Below are 19,860 nucleotides of genomic sequence, written 5' to 3'. Positions count from 1 at the left end.
CTGGGTGCGCAGTCACAGGGCCCGTGCTCCCCATTCACTGCCCAAATGACGTTTCTCAGACACGCCCTCCTCTCTCACAGACTGCAGAGTCTCAACCCCTGCACCAGCGCGGGAGGCGGAACACTTCTTCCAAAAACAGCCAGGACTACGAACTGGAAGAGAGCGGGCCGTGTTTTCTTTGTGCTGCGTTTTCTCTCTCGTTGGAATTAAATTTTTGATTAAGAGATCTAGATGGTTTGATTAACTTCAGAGGAACAGAACGTCAACCAAGCGCCAGAAGACAGGGGTTTCTTTCCGAGGTCCTGTTTTCCTTCCATCGAATCAATGTTTCATTAGGGCCAAGGTGTTTATCAGCGTTTAGCACACTAGCTCTGAGCAAGGTGCGTCGATCTTTGTAATGAACTTATTAATTAGAGTTAATTTAATTGAAGTGGAATTGAAGGGCTAATTAATGGGCAAACTGCTGATGAAGATAGAGGCGAGTTCTATTGCTTTCAAACCCATAAACTTTCTGAGGGAAAGAATTCCTTTCTTCTCTTCTAGCAGATTAACCAGATGTTTCTTTGGGGGTAAACTCTTGTTGAATTTAGGTGCCTGAAGGTCATTTCCGCAGCAGCAGAAGGGGCAGCTGGGAAAGTGCTTTGCCTTAGGATTCGGTGAGACGTTCAGAATTATGCTGCTAGTTAGCTTTGTCACAAAGGTAAATTAACAGTGTTTTTGTAAGCTTCCAGTGGGAACTGTGCAACATGGAGCTGCATTTGAGGCACATGATTCCAGATATTTTCCCAGGATGTGTATATGCATAGTTGAGGCCCTTACTAATAATTCTAAGTGAGTTTTCTGCTTTTTCTTTTCTTATTTTTTGCCACTAATAGAAAAGTTTATTCAATGCTCACTTTCCTCCAAAGAACAGGACTGCTCTCATTACTCAGCTCTATGTATTGAGAGAGTTTAATACATGTTAAGTTTCTGCTTTGCACTGAAGACACAGAGACGAATAGGATGAAGTCATTTTGTACAGCGAAAAAATTAGATTTTCCAATAGCAACATAATTACATCAGCACAACAATTAGTCTAAATATGTAAAATAATGATACGCGATTGTGGCAGCCAATTTATATTTTGATGAACACTTGCATCTCTTCTTGCTTCTCATAGCAATATCATTTTATGAAGAAGACTGAATCACCTTTTGAGCTGTTGACTATAAATTACAAACAGCCCTTTATCAGATAATTCAGGTACTGTTAGCTTTATATGAAACAAAAAAGGGCTATTATGTATTTCCCTCCTCGTATGATTGTGGGAAACAAATTAGAAGGATGATATTTCAAGCAAATATTATTAAAAACTAGGATTATCATGCCTGTTTTGCTGACTGGGGCATAAAGGACCCAAACTAATAGTTTTACTGTACAAGTGATTTCATCTATCTATAAACTTTAGGTGGATATCTTTGTGGGATGTATTTTTTGTTGTTTGTTTAAAAGCTGGAAATGTAAATAAAAACAGAAATAACTAAATGCCTATTTTGATTGTTGTAATTCTAAAATATATTTAGAAGAACAGAGGACAGAACAAGTTAGAATGTTATTTAAAATAACGCCACGCAGCCCGGCTGGTGTGGCTCAGTGGTTGAGTGTCTACCTATGAACCAGGAGGTCGTGGTTAGATTCCGCGGGTTGTGGGCTTAATCCCAGCGTGGGGCGTGCAGAAGGAAGCCAATCAATGATTCTCATCACTGATGTTTCTATCTCTCTCTCCCTTCCTCTCTAAAATCAATAAAACTATTTTTTAAATGTTTTTTTAAAAAAATATATTTTATTGATTTTTTTTTTACAGAGAGGAAGGGAGAGGGATAGAGAGTTAGAAACATCGATGAGAGAGAAACATCGATCAGCTGCCTCCAGCACACTCCCTATTGGGGATGTGCCCGCAACCAAGGTACATGCCCTTGACTGGAATTGAACCTGGGACCCTTCAGTCCGCAGGCCGACGCTCTATCCACTGAGCCAAACCGGTTTGGGCCGTGGTAGGCAACCCGCGGCTCGCGAGCCACATGCAGCTCTTTGGCCCCTTCAGTGTGTGGCCACGAAGTATCAATCGCACTGTATGTGCGCGCCTGCACGTGGTATTTTGTGGAAGAGCCACACTCAGGGGGCCGCAGTTTGCCGACCACTGGGTTAGGGCAATAAAAATATTTTTTAAAAATAAAATAAAACATAATAATGCCATGCACCTGTGTGATAATGCTGGTTGGTGATGATTTCAGAAAACTCTTTAGGGAGACAGCCCCAGCCCTCTCCAGTCCGGCCCCCAGTCCCAGTTGTTGCTCTTCTTCCCCCTGGATGTTACTTGCTCTGTGAGTCATGCACTTTCCAGCCCAGGTTCCTCTCTTCCAGTTTCTCCTCCACCTCCACCTTTCCTTTCCCTCCTCCTCCTCAATCTTCTTCTTTCTATTATTTACTTTTGCTCAGAGAGTTAGAGCATCCGAGCAGAATCCATCACCTCCTGTTTCTCACGTATCCCCCATCGCTGCTGTGACACCCTGCTGACCCCTGAGCCTCAGCCCTTCCCAACGTTCTCGCCTCATTAGAGACATTCACGCGAACACCCGTCTCCTTGCTTCAGACTCTCAGCTCTTCTCACCAGTATCTACACTCGGTGTTCTTAGCGAGTCCTGTCTCTTCCCTTTACTAGTACAAAGTCCCTCAGATTCACCCTTTTCTTTTCTGCTAACTCCAAGCAGATCCATGCTCTCGTCACCTCGCCCTGTGGGGAGCTCGCTGCCGTGTCTACGGTCAGCAGCCTCCCTGTTCAGACGCTGACATACATGCAATCTCTCCACCAAGGTCCTAAGATATTGTCCTCATCACATCAGTGGGAGCACATCTTCACCGCGAGGACATTCCTAGTGACCTAAACCATGATTTCCAAACTGCATCCCCATAACTGGGCCCAGCCCAACTTCCCCCTCCGAACACCCTGCCCTCACTGACCCCCGGCTGTAGACACACTTAGGGTTGGATCTTTGCGAATGTAGCAGTGTTGGCAGCGACATGTAGAATTCATTACGGGCTCAGCACTGTTCCTAAGTGCTTCACAGGCAGAATTCAAGGAACCCCCACAGCATCCTGCGAAGACTGTCTCATGATGAAGTCCATTTTACAAGCGCATAAACTGACGTCTACAGTCACTGCCTGAGGTTACAGAGCCAAGCAGGAGGGCCTGGATCTGAACCCCGGCCCTGATTTCAGAGGCCAGGCTCTTATGGATTTTGTAATATTTTTCCTGAGTCAAAAAAATACGCTTCCCCATCCCTACACTCACAACAACCTTTAAAAAAAGGAAGACACATTAGTAAAAGTCTCTCTGAGAACTCTCAGTGGGCACCAAGGCACCATTCCTCTGGGTGTTGACTGAATTTCGCACATCTTTCCACGTGAAACTCAAAGAGCTCGAATGCACTCGTTTCTATGCGTTTCCTGTGTGTTCCTCTTAGTTCCCCAATTCACACGGTCATTTTCTAGACCAGAACGGCCTCTTTTCAAACTATGGGACTCATGAGCGGCCATGAAATTAAGTCATGGGTTGCAATCAGAGTTTAAAAAGCAGAATACGCTTGTAAAAAAGTATCAGTGTGTGTACGCTGTTGGAAAGCTTTTCCTTCAGGGATGTGAGCATATGCACGAATATGTACACAAGGTCACAGTAAACAGGTAGCTAAGACTGTAGGTCACTCAGGTCAAACATCTGAAAGTCCCCCCGCTAGAGGGCAGGACTGATTTATTACCCATTTGTCCCTGTCGGCCCAGCACAGTGCCAGGCACACAGCGGGCGCTCACCAAGAACCTGACTGATTGGATGAAATGACTGCCTGCCATTTCTGTTATAGCCAGATTTACAGGCAGACCTCATTGTATTGCGCTTCACGGATGCTGCATTTTTTTACACACTGAAGGCAGGATCTTCCGCCACCAAAGATTATAACCTGTTTTATTGCGATATTTGCATTATGGCAGTGGTCTGGAGCTGAACCCGCAATAGCTCCGAGATATGCCAGTGTTATAATTAAATACTCAGTGTTGAACCATTCTATACGTCATAATACCTACAGGTGTATACCCTTTACTGTGACCATGTTTAGCCTTAGGTTGTCAAATAATTTTTAAGGGCGGATTCTTCATTATGAGATCATGTGCTTAGATCCCCACGCTGTACACAGGCCTTGAGAGTGCTTCCCAGAAGCGAAAGACTATTCTTTACGATGTTGCTACAGAAGAAATTTTAATGACAAACTACTAAGCCTGTTTCTTTCCTTTTTTTAAGACAACAAATTTCATTATGTTTAATATTTATTTCTATGAACAATCACTTTAATAAAAATCTATATTAAATTCAATAAGTGCGTTTTAAAAATTACCGTATCTCAGCCCAGCCAGTATGGCTCAGTGGTTGAGTGTCGACCTATAAACCAGGAGGTCACGGTTTGATTCCTGGTCAGGGCAAATGCCCGGGTTGCTGGCTTAATCCTCAGTAAGGGGTGTGCAGGAGGCAGCCGATCAACCATTCTTTCTCACCATTGATGTCTCTCTCTCTCTCTCTCTCTTTCTCTTTCTCTCCCTTTCTCCCGGAAGTTGATAAAAGTATATTTTAAAAAACTACAGTATCTGAAGCTTTGGCTAAGCCATCGTAAGCCCGCCATTGTGCTGCATTTAGGGACCTCACCATTTGAGCAGTCTGGGCCGGTCCAGTTAGGGTCACAGGTGCAGGAGCCGCTTTCCTGAAGGTACGTCCCGTGCCCGGAGCACTGGTCCGGACACATGGTCTTCAGGATCTCACAGTTGCTTCCGCCCCAGCCCGGGTTGCAGTGGCACTCGCCATGGATGCACACACCGTGGTTCGAACAGCCAGGGTCGAGACAGTCAGCTGGTGTCAAGAGCAGAGGACAATTCGGTGACCAATCCAGAAGGCATCATACATAGGGCGTGCAACATAAAGAATGAAATCCCAACCTAATTTAGATAAACATTTTGGACCCTCTGACATATGCCTGCCATTTTCCAGAACTCGTTGCTGAAAAGGCAAAGCGTCATCCCATAAAGCATGGAGAGGCACGCCCCTCAGGGAAGCGAGCCTCGAGAGGATCTGTAGTTTTCATGAATCGCTCACACCTGCTCTGGGACTTCGGCCCACTGCTCGCTGTCCTGCTCCTCAGGGAGTCACACGCATTGGCTTCTCGGTAAGAGCCCTGGGCTGGCCGACCTGACCCACGGCCATGGAGTGCTGGCTGCTGGATGGCCCCTCGGACCGTTGGAGCAACAAATGAGTGGCACACTCTCTCTCTTCATCCACTTTAATGTGCTTTAGACGGCTTTTAATTTAGCAATTGGACTCAATAGAACTTTACACTTGTAGGGTCAATGGCCTGAAAACTTAATTCCGGGGACTTAATTGTATTACTCTGTGTGTGTGGATCTATGAAATCAATGTGACTGAAGACCAGAAATGGTGTTTTTCTGCTTTTTGAAAAAACACTTCGACTGCACTTCTCAGTGGAGCGTCCGACTCTCGCCATTACACAGTGTGGGACAACCCACGACCCCGTCCTTTCGTTCACTCGTTATTCGGGGCCACAGTCATTTTGTTCACTAGCTCTGTCTCTCTAGAGATGCCAAATGCCCCATGTAAACGCTGGCATCAATGTGAAAATCTGTAAAAAACCCCACTCATACAACAGGCTGCTCTTGGTTCCTAGACACAAATGTGTGCTTGCTTTCTCGGCGTTACAAGAAAAAGTTATTCACACTTTTGAGAAAGAGCTAAGGGGCCCTCTGGTATTTGTTCTTTCTATCAGCTCACACGCTGAAAAAAAAACGGCGCCTCCCCAAGTATGGGAATCACACGGACTTTCATAAGGGGGCAAACGAAAGGATTTGTCGGCCACCGTGAAGGTCACGCGTTTCATCGGTTTCTTTTCAGGAGGGTGACCATGGACGCCTGCACGCAGGGACGTGTTTACCTTCCTCGCAGTTCTCGCCTTTGTACCCCGAGTTGCAGGCACAGGAGCCCATGATGCAGATGCCGCGGCCCCCGCACTGCGGGTCGATGCACTGCGTGGTGGGCACGTCGCACTCGGTGCCCTTCCAGCCGCTGAAGCACAGGCAGCGGCCCTTGGAGTACTGCCCGTTGCCGCTGCACAGCACGGGGCAGGCTGCTGGGGGACAGGACACGACATGTCAATGGTGCACGGGCGGCGGGCCTGGAGCGAGAGGCAGTGGGGCCGGGACAGGGGTGCCAGCTCCTCCCCGCCGCCACCCCCCCCCCCCCCCCCCCCCGGCGGCTTCCTGGATCAGCCCTGTTGCCATGGCTTAGGGACACAGGCTTAAGGAAAAACAACGGGGCTCGCATACCTCTCGAACAATCCGGACCCAGAAATCCCGGGAAACAATGGCAAGTGCCAGACACACACTCTCCGTTTCCATGGCAATTTCGGGGGCATTCCACCACGGACTCTGAGGGAGAGAGAAAGGAGGCGTGCTTGTTGGGTCGCCTGCCCCTGGCCCAAGGTGAGCAGCGGCTCTTTGGTAATTTTAGCTGCACGTAACCAAAACAGGCTGCGTGAGCCAGAGTTTTTATTTTCTGACTCTACAAAAAAATACACTTTTATTGATTTCAGAGAAGACAGGAGGGGGAGCGAGAGAGAAACATCAATGAGGAGAGAGAATCATTGATTGGCTGCCTCCTGCACGACCCCCACTGGGGATCAAGCCCGAAATCTGAGCATGTGCCCCGACCAGGAATCAAACGGTGACCTCCTGGTTCACAGGTCGATGGTCAACCACTGAGCCACACCAGCCGGGCAGATCCTTGAGTTTTTAAATAGCGAGGCAAGGGCTGCCACTCACTGGCAGAGTTCTCAGGGGTTAACCTGATGCCCAGGCCGCCTCCAGAGGCATCCAAACAATCCCTCCTCCTGGTGCCAAACGGTCTGTCACATACTCAGAAAGGAACAGTTCAAACATGTTTCTCACATCTAACCGCCGGCTTCCGCAGCCCAGGAACCACTCCGTGTCGGCAACGCCAACCGCGTTTCTACCCAGCGCGGGGCTTAGGCTGCGGCCTGCGAAGGGTGCCCGAGGCCCTTACCTATGACGATGGTGTTAAAGGACACCTGCTCCGCGTTCTTCCCGTCGTTGTAGAAAGCCAGGTGCCAGATGCCAGAATCCAGGTACTGGATGAAGCCGGCCTCGTGGAGGCTCACGGACCGCGCCCGCCGCCCGGCTCGCTCTGATTCCAGAAGGTTCCGCTCTCTTGCGATCAACCTGCTGCCATCCAGGAGCTCGACAAAGTCGTACTGAGGACGGAACAAGCAGAACGGTTCCGTGGTCAGAAACGCTACGATCGTGGCTGCTTCTCTCTGCTTCAATCTGTTCTCCTTTGCTCTAATAAGCAGGGCATTAGAACAAAAGTCCGGGGGCAGGTGCTCCCTGCAGAGCTCCACAGAGACGGGAAAACTACCTACTATGTGCACGCGTTGCCTTTACACTGCACACTTTAAAAAATATGTTTTTATGATTTTAGAGAGAGGGGAAGAGGGATAGAGGGATAGAAGCATCCACGAGAGAGAAGCAGCGATCGGCTGCCTCCTGCACGCGCCCCACTGGGGATCGAGCCAAAACCCTGGCATGTGCCCCGACTGGAAATCGAACCACAGGACCTCTTGCTTCCTGGGTTGACACTCAACTGCCGAGTCACACCGGCCGGTGCATGCTTTTTCTGATGGGGCCCCAGGGCTCCCACATTTATGTGGTTCATCTGGCTGATACACACGTCGACGCTGTGGGCAGTTTGGGGCTCGGAACACAAATCTACCACGTGCCACACCCAACGGCCTCATTTCCCTTAGGCCACGCGACAACCTGAAGGTGTCCTAGCTCACACAGAGTGACAAGCACTCTGGAACACTTCTTCTGTAACCCTCCCCGCCCCGGGCAGCCCTCCTGGGAAGGCGTGAATGTTACACCTCACAGAGGGAGAGGGAAGGAGAGGGAGACTTCAGGAGCGTGGGCAGGGTACATGCTGGGCACAAAGTGGTTGAGCTGGGCTGTGAACTCAAGGGCACCTTCTCAGAGCTTCGACTTGTCCTCCCCCACACGCCACCCATCTCAGTGACCCGACACAACCACCCAAGCATCACGGACACACGCATGGGCACTGACGGTGGTTATGGCTATGGTTCGATCAAAAACATGTAACAATATGCCTTTACATCTAAATAAAAAATTTTAAAAAAATTGCCCTGGCTGGTGTTGCTCAGTGGTTAGAGTGCACTGAAGGGTTACGGATTTGATTCCTGGTCAAGGGCATGTACCTGGGTTGCAGGTTCGATTCCCTGCCCTGGTTGGGGTGCATGTGGGAGGCAACCAATAGTTGTCTCTCACATTGATGTTTCTTTCTTTCTTCCTCCCTCTCTCTCCCTCTCTCTCTCTCTCTCTCTCTCTCTCTCTCTCTCTCTCTCTCTCTCTCCCTTCTACTGTCTCTAAAAAACAATGAAAAACATATCCTCCAGTGAGGATTAACAAAATAAAAAGTAAAACAAAAATACACAATGAAGGGCTTCTGAAGGGACGGCCCAACTATGCTATGATTATGTCACTCAGCATTACACTTAACTTCTGTGTTAGCAAGATTCATCATGGACATCGGGTAGCTGGGATTTAACTGGAGAACTTAAAGATAATGAGCAGTAGGGGGTGTGGGGGGTAACACTGTGTAACTCGAGATAATGCCGTGACTTTGGAAGGCCTCACAAGGACTTTCCAACATGGTTTTAATAAACTTGCTAGATAAGTGTCTTAAAAGCAGAGGGATTTTCTTAAAAGTAGAGGGATTGAGTTTCTAGAACCTCCTACCTACTTTCATTTTATTCCGGAGGCATGTGCTTCTGTGTAAGTACACTCCAGGACTATCTATACCAATCATTAAGGCTACAGTACTGTGCCTGTGAGCTATTAAAATTCCACTTTCAGATCTACTCCTTAAATGGAATTTCATCAGTGTTCTATTTTGAAAAAATGGTTATTACATGAATCCCTTAATGCAATCAAACAGGAATAAAATCAGTTGCTGGGATTCTGAGAGTCACAGTTAAACACTGTGCTGATCACAGACCCTCCTGTCACTATTGAACAGAATTTAGAATATCTAATTCAGTTTCTGACTCAGTAAAGATTTTACTTTAATACAAAAGCATCTTTCTGTGTAGTAAGGCTGTACAGTTTAACTGTGAGAAATATAAAAAAGCTATAACTTAATTAACATTAAAATTTTTTTGTGTGCATTTGTATCTTAACAAAGATTAACACAATGACTAGTGTGGCTATTTGACCTGCAAAAAATTCACCAGAATTATATTCCCAAAATTCCAAAATTATCAGAGGAAAATTTGGCACTTCTCAAAGGTGCTTCTAGCTCCAGTAAGCCAGTCATTCCTCCTCAGGCTGAAATCTCTGATCAGCCTGGCACAGGCAGAGACAGCTATCTTGTCCTGGCCCCATTTCATAGAAACAGCTTGTCCACTGACATTAAGCACAGGAGATAAAAAAACAGAAAGGGAGAAAATTCTGGGTTTTAACTCAAACCCTCACTCAGAATGATCACCTTTATCACAGAAAATACCACTGTGGGCATCACACTATGGACAGCAGGGTGAGGCTGAGTGCCAGGTGTGAGGGTGGTGGTGGTGGGAGTAGCTCACAGGTGTTGAGTATCTGCTCAGTTCCAGGCCCTTCCGTCGGCACAGTTCACGCATTTCAGGCGGTTATTCAACCACCCAAAGACAAATTCCCTACTCAGTGCTACAATCATTTCTACAGAAAGTAAACACATTGTATAGAATGGAAATATTTAATAACCTTTGTTCTGAGGCCGCAAAGCAATCACTTATGGCCACCTTGAGAGGCTGAGGTTTGTGTGTGTACCTGTTCAGGACATGGAGACAAGGATTTTTTTTGTGCAGGTGAGTCTTAAGATCTTATGCTACTCTTAGGACAAGATTCCGTTCCACCACTTCAGGGAGCGATTATGAAGACGGCGCTTATACCTGATAAAGGTATCTTGGTGGCTCATTGTTTGAACAGGCTGTCCACGGGCTTAACTCAATTCAGTTATTATAATGCAGAGAACTCAGAACCTCTGACTACTTGACTGTTCTCAAATCAGCCGCGGGTGGTGGCGGCCTAGTCTCGCTGCAGCTCTCTGGACTAGAGAAGAGGAAGCGATTTCACAACCATCTGACCTGCCCCTTTCACTTCACAGGGAGATCCCAAGGCGCAGAGATGGTAAGTGACTTGTTCCAGGCCACAAGGTCAAAAGGTGGGTGGAGGTGTGTGCTTGGAACCCAGGTCTCCAGCACCCACTCTACACCAGCCTTCATGTAAACGCACCTAAACGAGACAGGGCACTACCAACTGAAGGGCATTAGATTGCCTCCTTGGGCTCCGGCCGCCAGGAGCGTGAACTGGACTTCAGGGAGAAGGAAGCCCATGGATTCCTCGGCAGCAATCACACGGACAGTTTCCTAAAGGACCACAAAGACCTTCAACACTCAAGCAACTCTCCTGAGTGGCCACTTTTCATTCCTTCAGGCTGATTTATTTCATGTTCCCCAGAAACAGAGAAACGTTCAATTTGGGCTGCTTTATAGCATATTTCATGATTAAACACCGAAGTCAGAAATAGATGTTGGCTCTGCTGATCTCGAATAAACCAGAGAAAGGAACTCTAATAACTGTGGGGCTTCAGAAAGCGTGTAACCTACTTAAACCCATGCATGTGGTAGGAGAGAAAGTAGACATTTGCATATTGTGTTTAAATACCAGAAGGATGATGAGAAACCTGAAACTGCACCTTTTTCTTCTCTAGTCTTACAGGTACATGTCACTTGCAAAGAGTCCACCCTACATCTTTGAATAAACCTTTGAAAGGCATGACATGTAGAAAATCATTTTTAGAAATTATTTTTGGAATTTATAGGTTACATGCTCACTGTTGTGTTCTTGATGAACTTATAGGTATGTGTCTTGAGTTATAAAAACCTTGGTCATGTATGTGGTTCCAATGGTTAAAATGTTATTTTTTTTTCTATCTCGCTGAAATCTATAATAATAAAAGCGAATATGCTAATTAGACTGTCCAGCCGAACAGCTGAACAATGGTCTAGACAACCTTCTGAATGAAGCCGGGACTATGAGGGCTGAGGCAGCCACCGAGGCTGCTCGGGCTCCTTGTACGAAGTTCATGCATCGGGCCTCTAGTATTGCTATACATTCAATCTATCTGTTACAAGTGAAGTTACAGAGGCCCCCTTCCATTTGAGAAAACCTGGGTATTACATCCTCGTTAGTGTCGCCTATAAGGGGAGTCAAATGTAGTTTAAAATTTAAAATTGAATACTAATATACAATAGGAAGTCTTTTATGTCTAAGGATCAAAGATATTTACTTTAATCATCTAGATTTGGAAAAATGTTAAATCAGAAAAATGAATACACCAAAGCATGATATTCAAAAATTTTACAACTATGTATTTATGTATGTATATGACATCTTCCCGGAGCCATAATGACATCAGAGAAAGTATGTTCAAATACTGTTGGTCACCTTTTAAAAAATATGTAATTTTTAATAGTGTACGATCAACTTTTCTTTATAATTTCCTATTTTAAATTTCTGTTATAGAAAAAGCCTTTCTCACAAAGTTACATAATATAAAGAGTATATGAAAATCTTCCAGTCTTCATTTCATAAGTCCAATTAAACGCAGCATGAAATCCCATGGGTGAAAAACTATCAAGCATAACTTTAAGTTCATCCAACTGTCAATTTTCATTAGCCATCTATTACATTTTGGGAATTCCTGTATTTACTAACAGAACAGTTGATCTTGGGAAGAGTCTGAGCTCCTATTTATGGTACTTTAAATAATTTCTCTTAGACATAGTGGGCCCTCCTTTAAACCGCAGTTTCCTACTTACAGACCACTGATGCTGTTGTAATGACCGGGTTATTATTTAACAGCCAAGGAGGGAAAGGAGGACCAGACAGACACTTGCCCAGTAAGGTCTGAGTGACCTGGGAAAGTGCTCGTCTGTCAATCACCCCTGGGAACAGGTAATTGGCCAGGATGGGCGTGGCCAATGCAAGCTCTGGAACCCTGAATATTAAAACTCCCGAATTTCCCTCTCTTCTCCCTCTTGGGACTCCTGTGGCAGGGAAGCTCTCCCTTGCGCCCACGTGGCACACGGCCATGGAGGGCTCCACACCCGGGCTAATGGGCTTTACTCTGGCCCGAATGCTGAACCGCACCGGCTGCAACATGGAACGGAAGCTCTGGCCCCTGGCCTGTGCCTGGCTCTGCTGGAACCCCAGCTGCACCCTTTCCAGGCCTGGCTTAAGGGACAGGGACTTTGGACACGAGAAATGCAACTCCACACCAATACAATCTTCCACATCCCACCCTTCTGTGGGGGCTTGTTTCAATGGCACCCCAAGACCCTCCACCTTGCTCCCCCGAACGACAGGGGAGTTTCATTCTCCAGACCCAATATTAGATTATGATCAAGCCTGTGTAATTACTGATAGTGCCTATCTGTGCCCATTATTGTGAAGGGATCTTCATGCAAGCAAACAGACTTCAAGGTTCTTTGAGTCTATGATATACAAATGTTTGAATGGTTTTGAGTATCACACTCAAACATGTGATCATCCTTGGTCATCTATGAAGCTTGTTTGCCTCTTTATTTCATTGTTCATCATGTGTCGATGAGAAATCATGGCTTGAGTTGATGAAATTCATATCATGGTATTTATGTTTATGTCCCAATAATTTCTTTACTAAGAGCAAATCTGGCATAAAGTAAAAAAAAAAAAAAAAGTAATATATTTTCAATAGAATCAATACATGTTTGAAATAAAAATGTAATGCATCTATTACATAAAGGAATAAGATCACCCCAAAGTACCATAGAATCTTTGTAAAACACTTGAAAAACCCCTGGTGTTTTACTAGGTGCTGAACTGATGTTCAATATTCATTAAGTTGCTCACAAATTTTGGTACATTTTAATCAATCAATAACGGTTAAAGCAAGCCAGGGAGAAAATGGTGTTCTTCCTACTAATTCAAAAACCTCAAGACTCGTGTACCCTACATCCGAAATTCTTCTCACCGTAAAGGATCAATACAAAAGTGGTCAAACAGTGAAACAGCTCAAGTGAAGAAACAGAATAACTTTAAAAATGCACACGGGCAGTTCCATCTTATTGACAACGAAGCCTACTTTTACCTGAGTATGGGAAGGTGGCAAGCCTTTTCGGCCATACACTCCAATCAACGCATCCTTCTGAAGAGAGATATTGAATTTCAGAAACTGTGGCTGATCGATAAAGAGCTGTGATCTCCAGAAGACACCGGGAGGCACCTCTTGAATCGCTCTTCGGCCGATATCAAGTTCTCCGGAATCTATGGTGTTATTTTCTTGTGTGAATCCGCCCAGTTTTCCTGAATGGAAGAGATCCAGCAAAGGACAAAAAATTAAAGCGGCAACAGAACACAAACAGCCTGCCTTCCAAAAAGTTCTCTGCGTGCGACGCTCCGACAGTTCATCGTCCTCGCATAATGAAATACTCTCATATAACGTTCACTTTAAAAGCTTTTTGGTTAGATGCTGTGAGTTCAACCAACACATTCTTGAAGGTACTTAAGACAAAATCCTCTGACTTCCCCCAAGGTATGCCTATTACGGAAACTGTTTCCACACCTACAGTGTTTCTTGATCACTTCAAACATAATTATCTTGCAAATGATATGTCTTGCTATTTCTTGGGAGAGATTAAGCCTGGTAGTGATCAGTCATTCTAAACATACTGAAGTGTAAATTAAGGCGGAATGGATTATGGAGATTTTCAAATCAATCCTTAAGCAAACAACAGAACCAATCAATGGCACTGATTCAAGTAGTTCCCTCTCAACTATTTATTAGATTGAGTGAGAAATCAGATGCTGGAAGGCAAACAGACAAAGGGGCGGCGGGTGCCTGTGGGAAGACCATGGGGAGGGGAAGGGAAGGAGGTGCAGGTCTGAATTCTTACAAAGTTTCTGACGTAGGCTGCTATAACTTTCCCTCTTTCTTTTGACCCTCACCTCAAATTCACGTTCAGCCTTAGCAGGTGCACTTGATTATCCCTCCCCGTGACCTTCAACCTGTAGGAACAAAGACTCGGCTGTCGGAATCTGGAATCTCCCCTCCTCTGCAAGCCGGGTTTTCGGAGACAGATCCGAGTCCTCTTTTACATAAGGTGTCCCCCTCCCCTCCTTGCTGAGGTTCTTTCTCAGTTATTCTCAGGGGATTGCTGATAGAGGCGGTTTTGTGATTTTCCTTAAACGGAAATAAAACCACACCGTCTCTCATTCAGAAAGGGGCTGTGAAGGAACAGAATGAAACTGGGCAGATGATCCTCTGTTGATTCAGTCCTTTTACTTTTTATTTTTTAAAATATGTTTTTATTGATTTTTAGAGAGAGGAAGGGAGAGGGATAGAGAGATGGAAACATCGATGAGAGAGAGGAACATTATTGATTGGCTGCTTCCTGCATGCCCCCCACTGGGAATGGAGCCCGCAACCCGGGCATGTGCCCTGACTGGGAATCAAACTGGTGGGTGACCTTTTGGTTCCTGGGTTGATGCTCAACCACTGAGCTGCACCAGCCGGGCAATTCAGTCCTTTTAAAGTCACAAAATTGACTTACTATTAAGTTTATCTTTTGAAACATTAATCTGATGGTTATTTCAGATATTACATCATATTAGACAATACCTGTTACATAAGGGCCTCCAGAGAAATGGTTCATTCAACAGTTAGAGGCCTTAGTGTCAATCAGAGAGTTCTGAGTGATCTTAGTTTAATGGCGCCAGAAAGTCCTCTGACTGTTTGTGAAGAGTATTACTGTAACGCCGAGGTTCTGAGTGTCCACGAGGGACGCAGAACTGCAGGTGACAGGAGGGAATATAGTCCAAGAGTCTACGCAGCCTTCCAGGGCTCCTGCCATTAAGCACCTGGTTGCCTGGTTGGGGAGACAACACCCACAGATAGATGACAATCTAAAGCAGCATATGATTAAGGGCCAGAGGAGGTGACAGCACCGTGGGCTGGAGGCTGAGAGGTGGCACAGATGAGTTAAGTCCTAGGTCACCTTTGAAGGTCATGTAGGACACGATTTCTGAATTACAGTGCGCATAAAGACTAGTCACATGGCACAAGTCAGGCTGCTACTGAAGACAGAGATCCGTGTGGCTACAACAGTTAGGAAATCAGGTTTTGGAGTCAGACAAACCTGGGTTTGAGTCCTTGCTCTCTCACTAACCAGCTGTGTGACCTGAAGGAAGATACTAAACCTCGTCTGTAAAATGGGGACAGTGATGCAATCGCAGGACCACCGTGAGGATTATATTACACCAAGCGCTGGGCCCGCGGTAGTTCTGCAGGAGTGGGAGACCGAGATGGTTTGTCACGGGAGGAATGAGAAGTAAGGCTGGAAGGAGAAGGGCAGCAGCTTGTGAGGGCCTGGAATGCCAGGTTACAGAACTGGGTCTTTATTCTTCATGCTAGTGACTTTTTTGTATGTTGTATTTTCATCTCTATCCATAATGTTATTTTACCCTTTTTCCTGCAGGTAAAAATACAAATATATTTACTAGCATTATACTACTATGCCTATAATGTCATGTTTTAAAAAGAGATACTTCAAGTAGAATTAATATGAGTACAATGTATTTCTATGCCACAAAAGCACTTGCTTGTTCCTGTGTTGTGTGTATGCGTGTGTGTGTGCGGGTATGTGTGTGTGTATAATCACGAGAAACAGAATTCAGTATTACTAAGGAACATGCCGTGTGATCACCCATGGGCATGTTGATCTCTAGTTTATGGCCATGAGGATCACAACACATTCACACAGACAGATGCATGTGAAGTTCGAGGGAGAGGCTATTACTAGGAAATGTTGGGATGGTTTTCTGCCTGGACTACTGTGCCCTGGATCACCAGCTGCGAAGGAGAGCTGGAGTGAAAGGAGACTTGTTAAAGGTGTGATCAGGCTAAAGGGGAAAGGGAGTCACTGCTCTGAGGACACTGAAGGCAGCAGTTGGGGAGCCTGGGAGTGGAGAGCCAGTTAGGATGCAGCTGCTGATGGCCAGGTAGAGGCAGGGGGAAGGGTTGCCCAGGAAAGTTTAAGAAAAATACACTATTTATACCGACACCTCCTTTCTCTTTCCCCTCGATGTCCATAATCCTGGCAGTGAACAACTCCTTAGCTATCAGGGTCTGTTTATATTGAACTAACTTCGTAATATAAAATTCTCTAGGGAACAGGAGTAAAAATTGGGTTATAGGAATCATAATTTTTCATGTATCAACTCAAAGATTATACATTATGCATCACTCACTAAAATTTTAAAGATTTCTCTTACAATAGTTATACATATTCATGCTAGCTCAATCAGGACATACAATTAATAAAAAGATAGAGAATATAATTCTACCACGCAGACCAGAGATGGCTGCTTCCTATCTAACCATATAGCTTCCTCTGCTCATACAAAATATGAAATTTTGGAGCCCGCTTTTCGCTTTACATGCTTCTGCACAGGCACCTGCACTTGTCATAAATCAGCTTCTACAGAAATGGTGGAGGAGGGAGAAGAGAAGTCAAAGTAACCTGTACCGAGAACGTACAACATCCCCAATGGTTTTGCCTCTATTATCTGTTTGAAATTTCAAAAAACGCTATGAGGTTGATGTTATTTTGAGCTGAGCAAATTAAGGCTCAGAGAAAAAAATTATGTGGCCCAAGTGTGTGGTAGAGTCAAGAATCAGGTCAAGGTCTACATGATGCCAGAACTATGTGTGTTCTATATAGTCGTAAGAATAATCCTTGCTTTTTATTACAACAAAAGTGTTATTTTAAACTACTAAGCTTTACATTTGTCTATTTCACATGAAATCAGACATATTCACCCATTAAACCAAACAGAAACATCTGCTTAACCTTAACTTTAGGACCGAGTTAAAACTGTTTTTATTGTGAAGAAATGACCAGTGTTGCGAAATGAAAACAACCATGAATACCATAACATCATATTCTTTGTGCTATAACTTGTAAGAGACTCCTAGTAAGTTCTGTCTTGTGGTTGACTTCCACATGAAAATATTTTTAAAATACTGGAGTATTAGTTCTTTTTCCCCACTAAGATCTGTTAGTACACAAATCATAATTAAATATGGAAATGGTTCATATTTGGACACATTCATCAAGTTCATATATTTCTAAGGCTATTATCATACTTTACTGCTATTAACAACTCTATTGTTATTATCTAAAGCCAATGTGATTGCATGGGCTCTGTGGGGTTGATAATGTCTGTTGCCGCCATACCGGTTTTTAGTGGCTTTGGTGGCATACCTGTGCTCTGAGAGCTGGTGAGCATGAACGTGCGAGCCACAGAATTTCCCCCCAAAACATCAAGCTTGGAAAACAGCAATCAAGTTCCAACTTGTAGAGTGTCAGGGTATTGCTTTGTGGGTTCCTCCAGCTACTGATTTGGAGAGGTTAAAATCTTTCTCACTGAAATATGCCTGCCCACTGTTGTGAATAAGTGTATCTCCTTATTCAACTAGTCCCACAGCTAATTTAACAGGTGGCCCTTTTTCATTTGTTAAGAAAAAAAAAAAAGAACCAAGGTTGATTGCATGTGCTTGAGTAGAGTGGCAGTAGTTACAATGACTGTTTTTTTTCCTCCAATGAGAAAGCCTCACTAATCATAACATCGTAGAATCTCAGAGTTCAAGGGTCATGGAGGCCATTGGTCCAGGATTCCTCAAACGAGTGGAGTCGCACGCTGAGGGCTGAAGCCTGCACGGCGACGTGCCGTGAGGAGAGCGGTAGACTGTTCTAAGGGCACTACTTTCTAGAACTTCAACAACTCCCACATATGGACTTCCTTTGCACATAAAGACATGCCTCCTGCACACCCAGGACCTTCCGATGCACCCTGGCGCGGAGCACGAAGCTTCCAGGTGCCAAAGACACGCTTTGAAGTGTTTTTGTTGACAAAGCCTCCTTTATTCAAGACACCATGAATCCGAGGTGAGGGTTCGTGTCTTTCCTCACCTTACACGTATTTCTATCCAGGTCAAAGTGTGGAGTTAAGAAATGCCGTGTGAGGGCTGGTCATGGTTCTGAAATATGCTGATCAAGAGGAAGGGAATACACTTTTGTTCAGTGCCCGCATCACCCACCCCAGCTGGCGTCCAAGAATCATTTTCATCTCAGAAGGGCTGCATGACTGCAAAGAGAACATCGACAAAGTAGGAAATATCAAAGGCAGTGAGGCACCATGTAATCCAGTTAGTAAACTGTAAGATTCCTGATCAATCTGCCTATCTATCTATCTATCTATCTATCTATCTATCTATCAATCAATCTATCATCTATCTATCTACTATCTACCTAGAGTAGGAATTCAGAACTGAGATGCTTGTGAAAAATGTATATTAATTTATCTGAACTGAAAAATATAAAGTCAGACTCTTTCCAACAAAAAGTAAGTTTGATTTGAATGAGTACATACTCTGCGGGTAAATTACATATAGATACTTCCCTAGATCAGATGAGCTAATGAAAAAGAGCTTTTTAAAGCATGTAACATGACACAAAGCCTTCCAAAAGGATTATAATAACGAAGGTGAATGCAAATGAACAATAGCTCAATTTTCTACCAGACTCTGTGTGTACCAGTTTAAACAAGGTGCCGCTTAGTATAAGTACAAGGTGTGATAAGGGGCCTTCTGCTGAGCCTGGAACACGTCACAGAACCAGAAACGGCTTCAGAAAACGCTGTGACGAATCTTCCTGGAAGCAGGCAGGTGCCAATTCCTTGCTTTCACTAAAACTGAAGAGGACATGGGGTGGAACGGACAGCTTGTAGACCGTGGCACACACTTTCTGGAAACAGATCACGATGTGATTTTTGAAATCTGAGTTCTAAGGATTTCACATAATCGAATGGCACAGCTCTGAAGACATCCTTCCCTTTCCACCTGCTCCTTTTGTCCCAAGACCTCTGCTGTTTATGTTTATAATAAAGGGAAGAGGAATCAGTGGATGCTGCATCTTGCTTTGTTCTTGTAAATAAGTAATATTCATCCACGAATACATACACTATTTGAAAAAGTCCCCGTATCTCATTCAGAGGGGGATTTCCCACTTTCGATGTTTAATGATCATCAAAATGTTTAACCTATTTAAGTAATACTTAGGTTGATTTCCATTGTGTGTGCCACTAACAGTTACAAGCAAAATTCAATATAGAAGCAAACAGGTTTTGTACCACACGTAAGATATTATGGTCACAGGAAATCAAACTTAAATTTGTGTACATATTTTGTTTTAGGGACACAAGAACCAAATAGTTCGAAGTTTGGCGATCCATTCTAGCTTTTCCCGTGAGAAACAAATCTCATCTTTGAGTGCCTATCAAATTCCATTTGCTTCAAACTGTTCTGGTTTCTAGAATGAACGTGTTTTGAATTAAAGTCTTAGAATGTGTCTTTTCTACAAGGTGGGTGCAGACCTGACTTCTCATTGTAAGCACTGATGGGGAGACGAACAGGCAATATTGCCCTTTCTCTGCTCAAATCCACTGTTCCGGCAGCTCAGGGGAGCAGGACACGCCTGCTGCCGCCCCCAGTGCAAATGCCAGGGGACCTGGGCTCCACGAAGGGCTTTGTCTTTTTAAATC

At 44.7% G+C, this 19,860-nt stretch overlaps 1 protein-coding gene across 6 annotated transcripts in view; it reads right to left on the bottom strand.

Annotated features, from left to right (window-relative positions):
- The window catches only part of TENM3 (teneurin transmembrane protein 3), a 415,109-nt gene that overhangs the window by 87,183 nt on the left and 308,066 nt on the right, over positions 1-19,860 (bottom strand). For 5 of the 6 annotated variants that reach the window (XM_036299786.1, XM_036299789.1, XM_036299788.1 and 2 more), the window contains exons 6-10: positions 13,349-13,563; positions 7,151-7,358; positions 6,415-6,516; positions 6,024-6,218; positions 4,730-4,930 (exon numbers count right to left, since the gene is read on the bottom strand). In XM_036299786.1, the coding sequence (XP_036155679.1) occupies positions 4,730-4,930; positions 6,024-6,218; positions 6,415-6,516; positions 7,151-7,358; positions 13,349-13,563 (921 nt within the window). The remainder of the gene's footprint in view (positions 1-4,729; positions 4,931-6,023; positions 6,219-6,414; positions 6,517-7,150; positions 7,359-13,348; positions 13,564-19,860) is intronic. The other variant, XM_036299787.1, reaches the window with a different exon arrangement.

Source organism: Myotis myotis, unplaced genomic scaffold (genome assembly GCF_014108235.1).
Source record: "Myotis myotis isolate mMyoMyo1 unplaced genomic scaffold, mMyoMyo1.p scaffold_m19_p_3, whole genome shotgun sequence".
NCBI lineage: Eukaryota > Metazoa > Chordata > Mammalia > Chiroptera > Vespertilionidae > Myotis > Myotis myotis.
The sequence above is the reverse complement of the archived record's forward strand: the minus strand, read 5'-3'. Positions and strand labels throughout refer to the sequence as shown.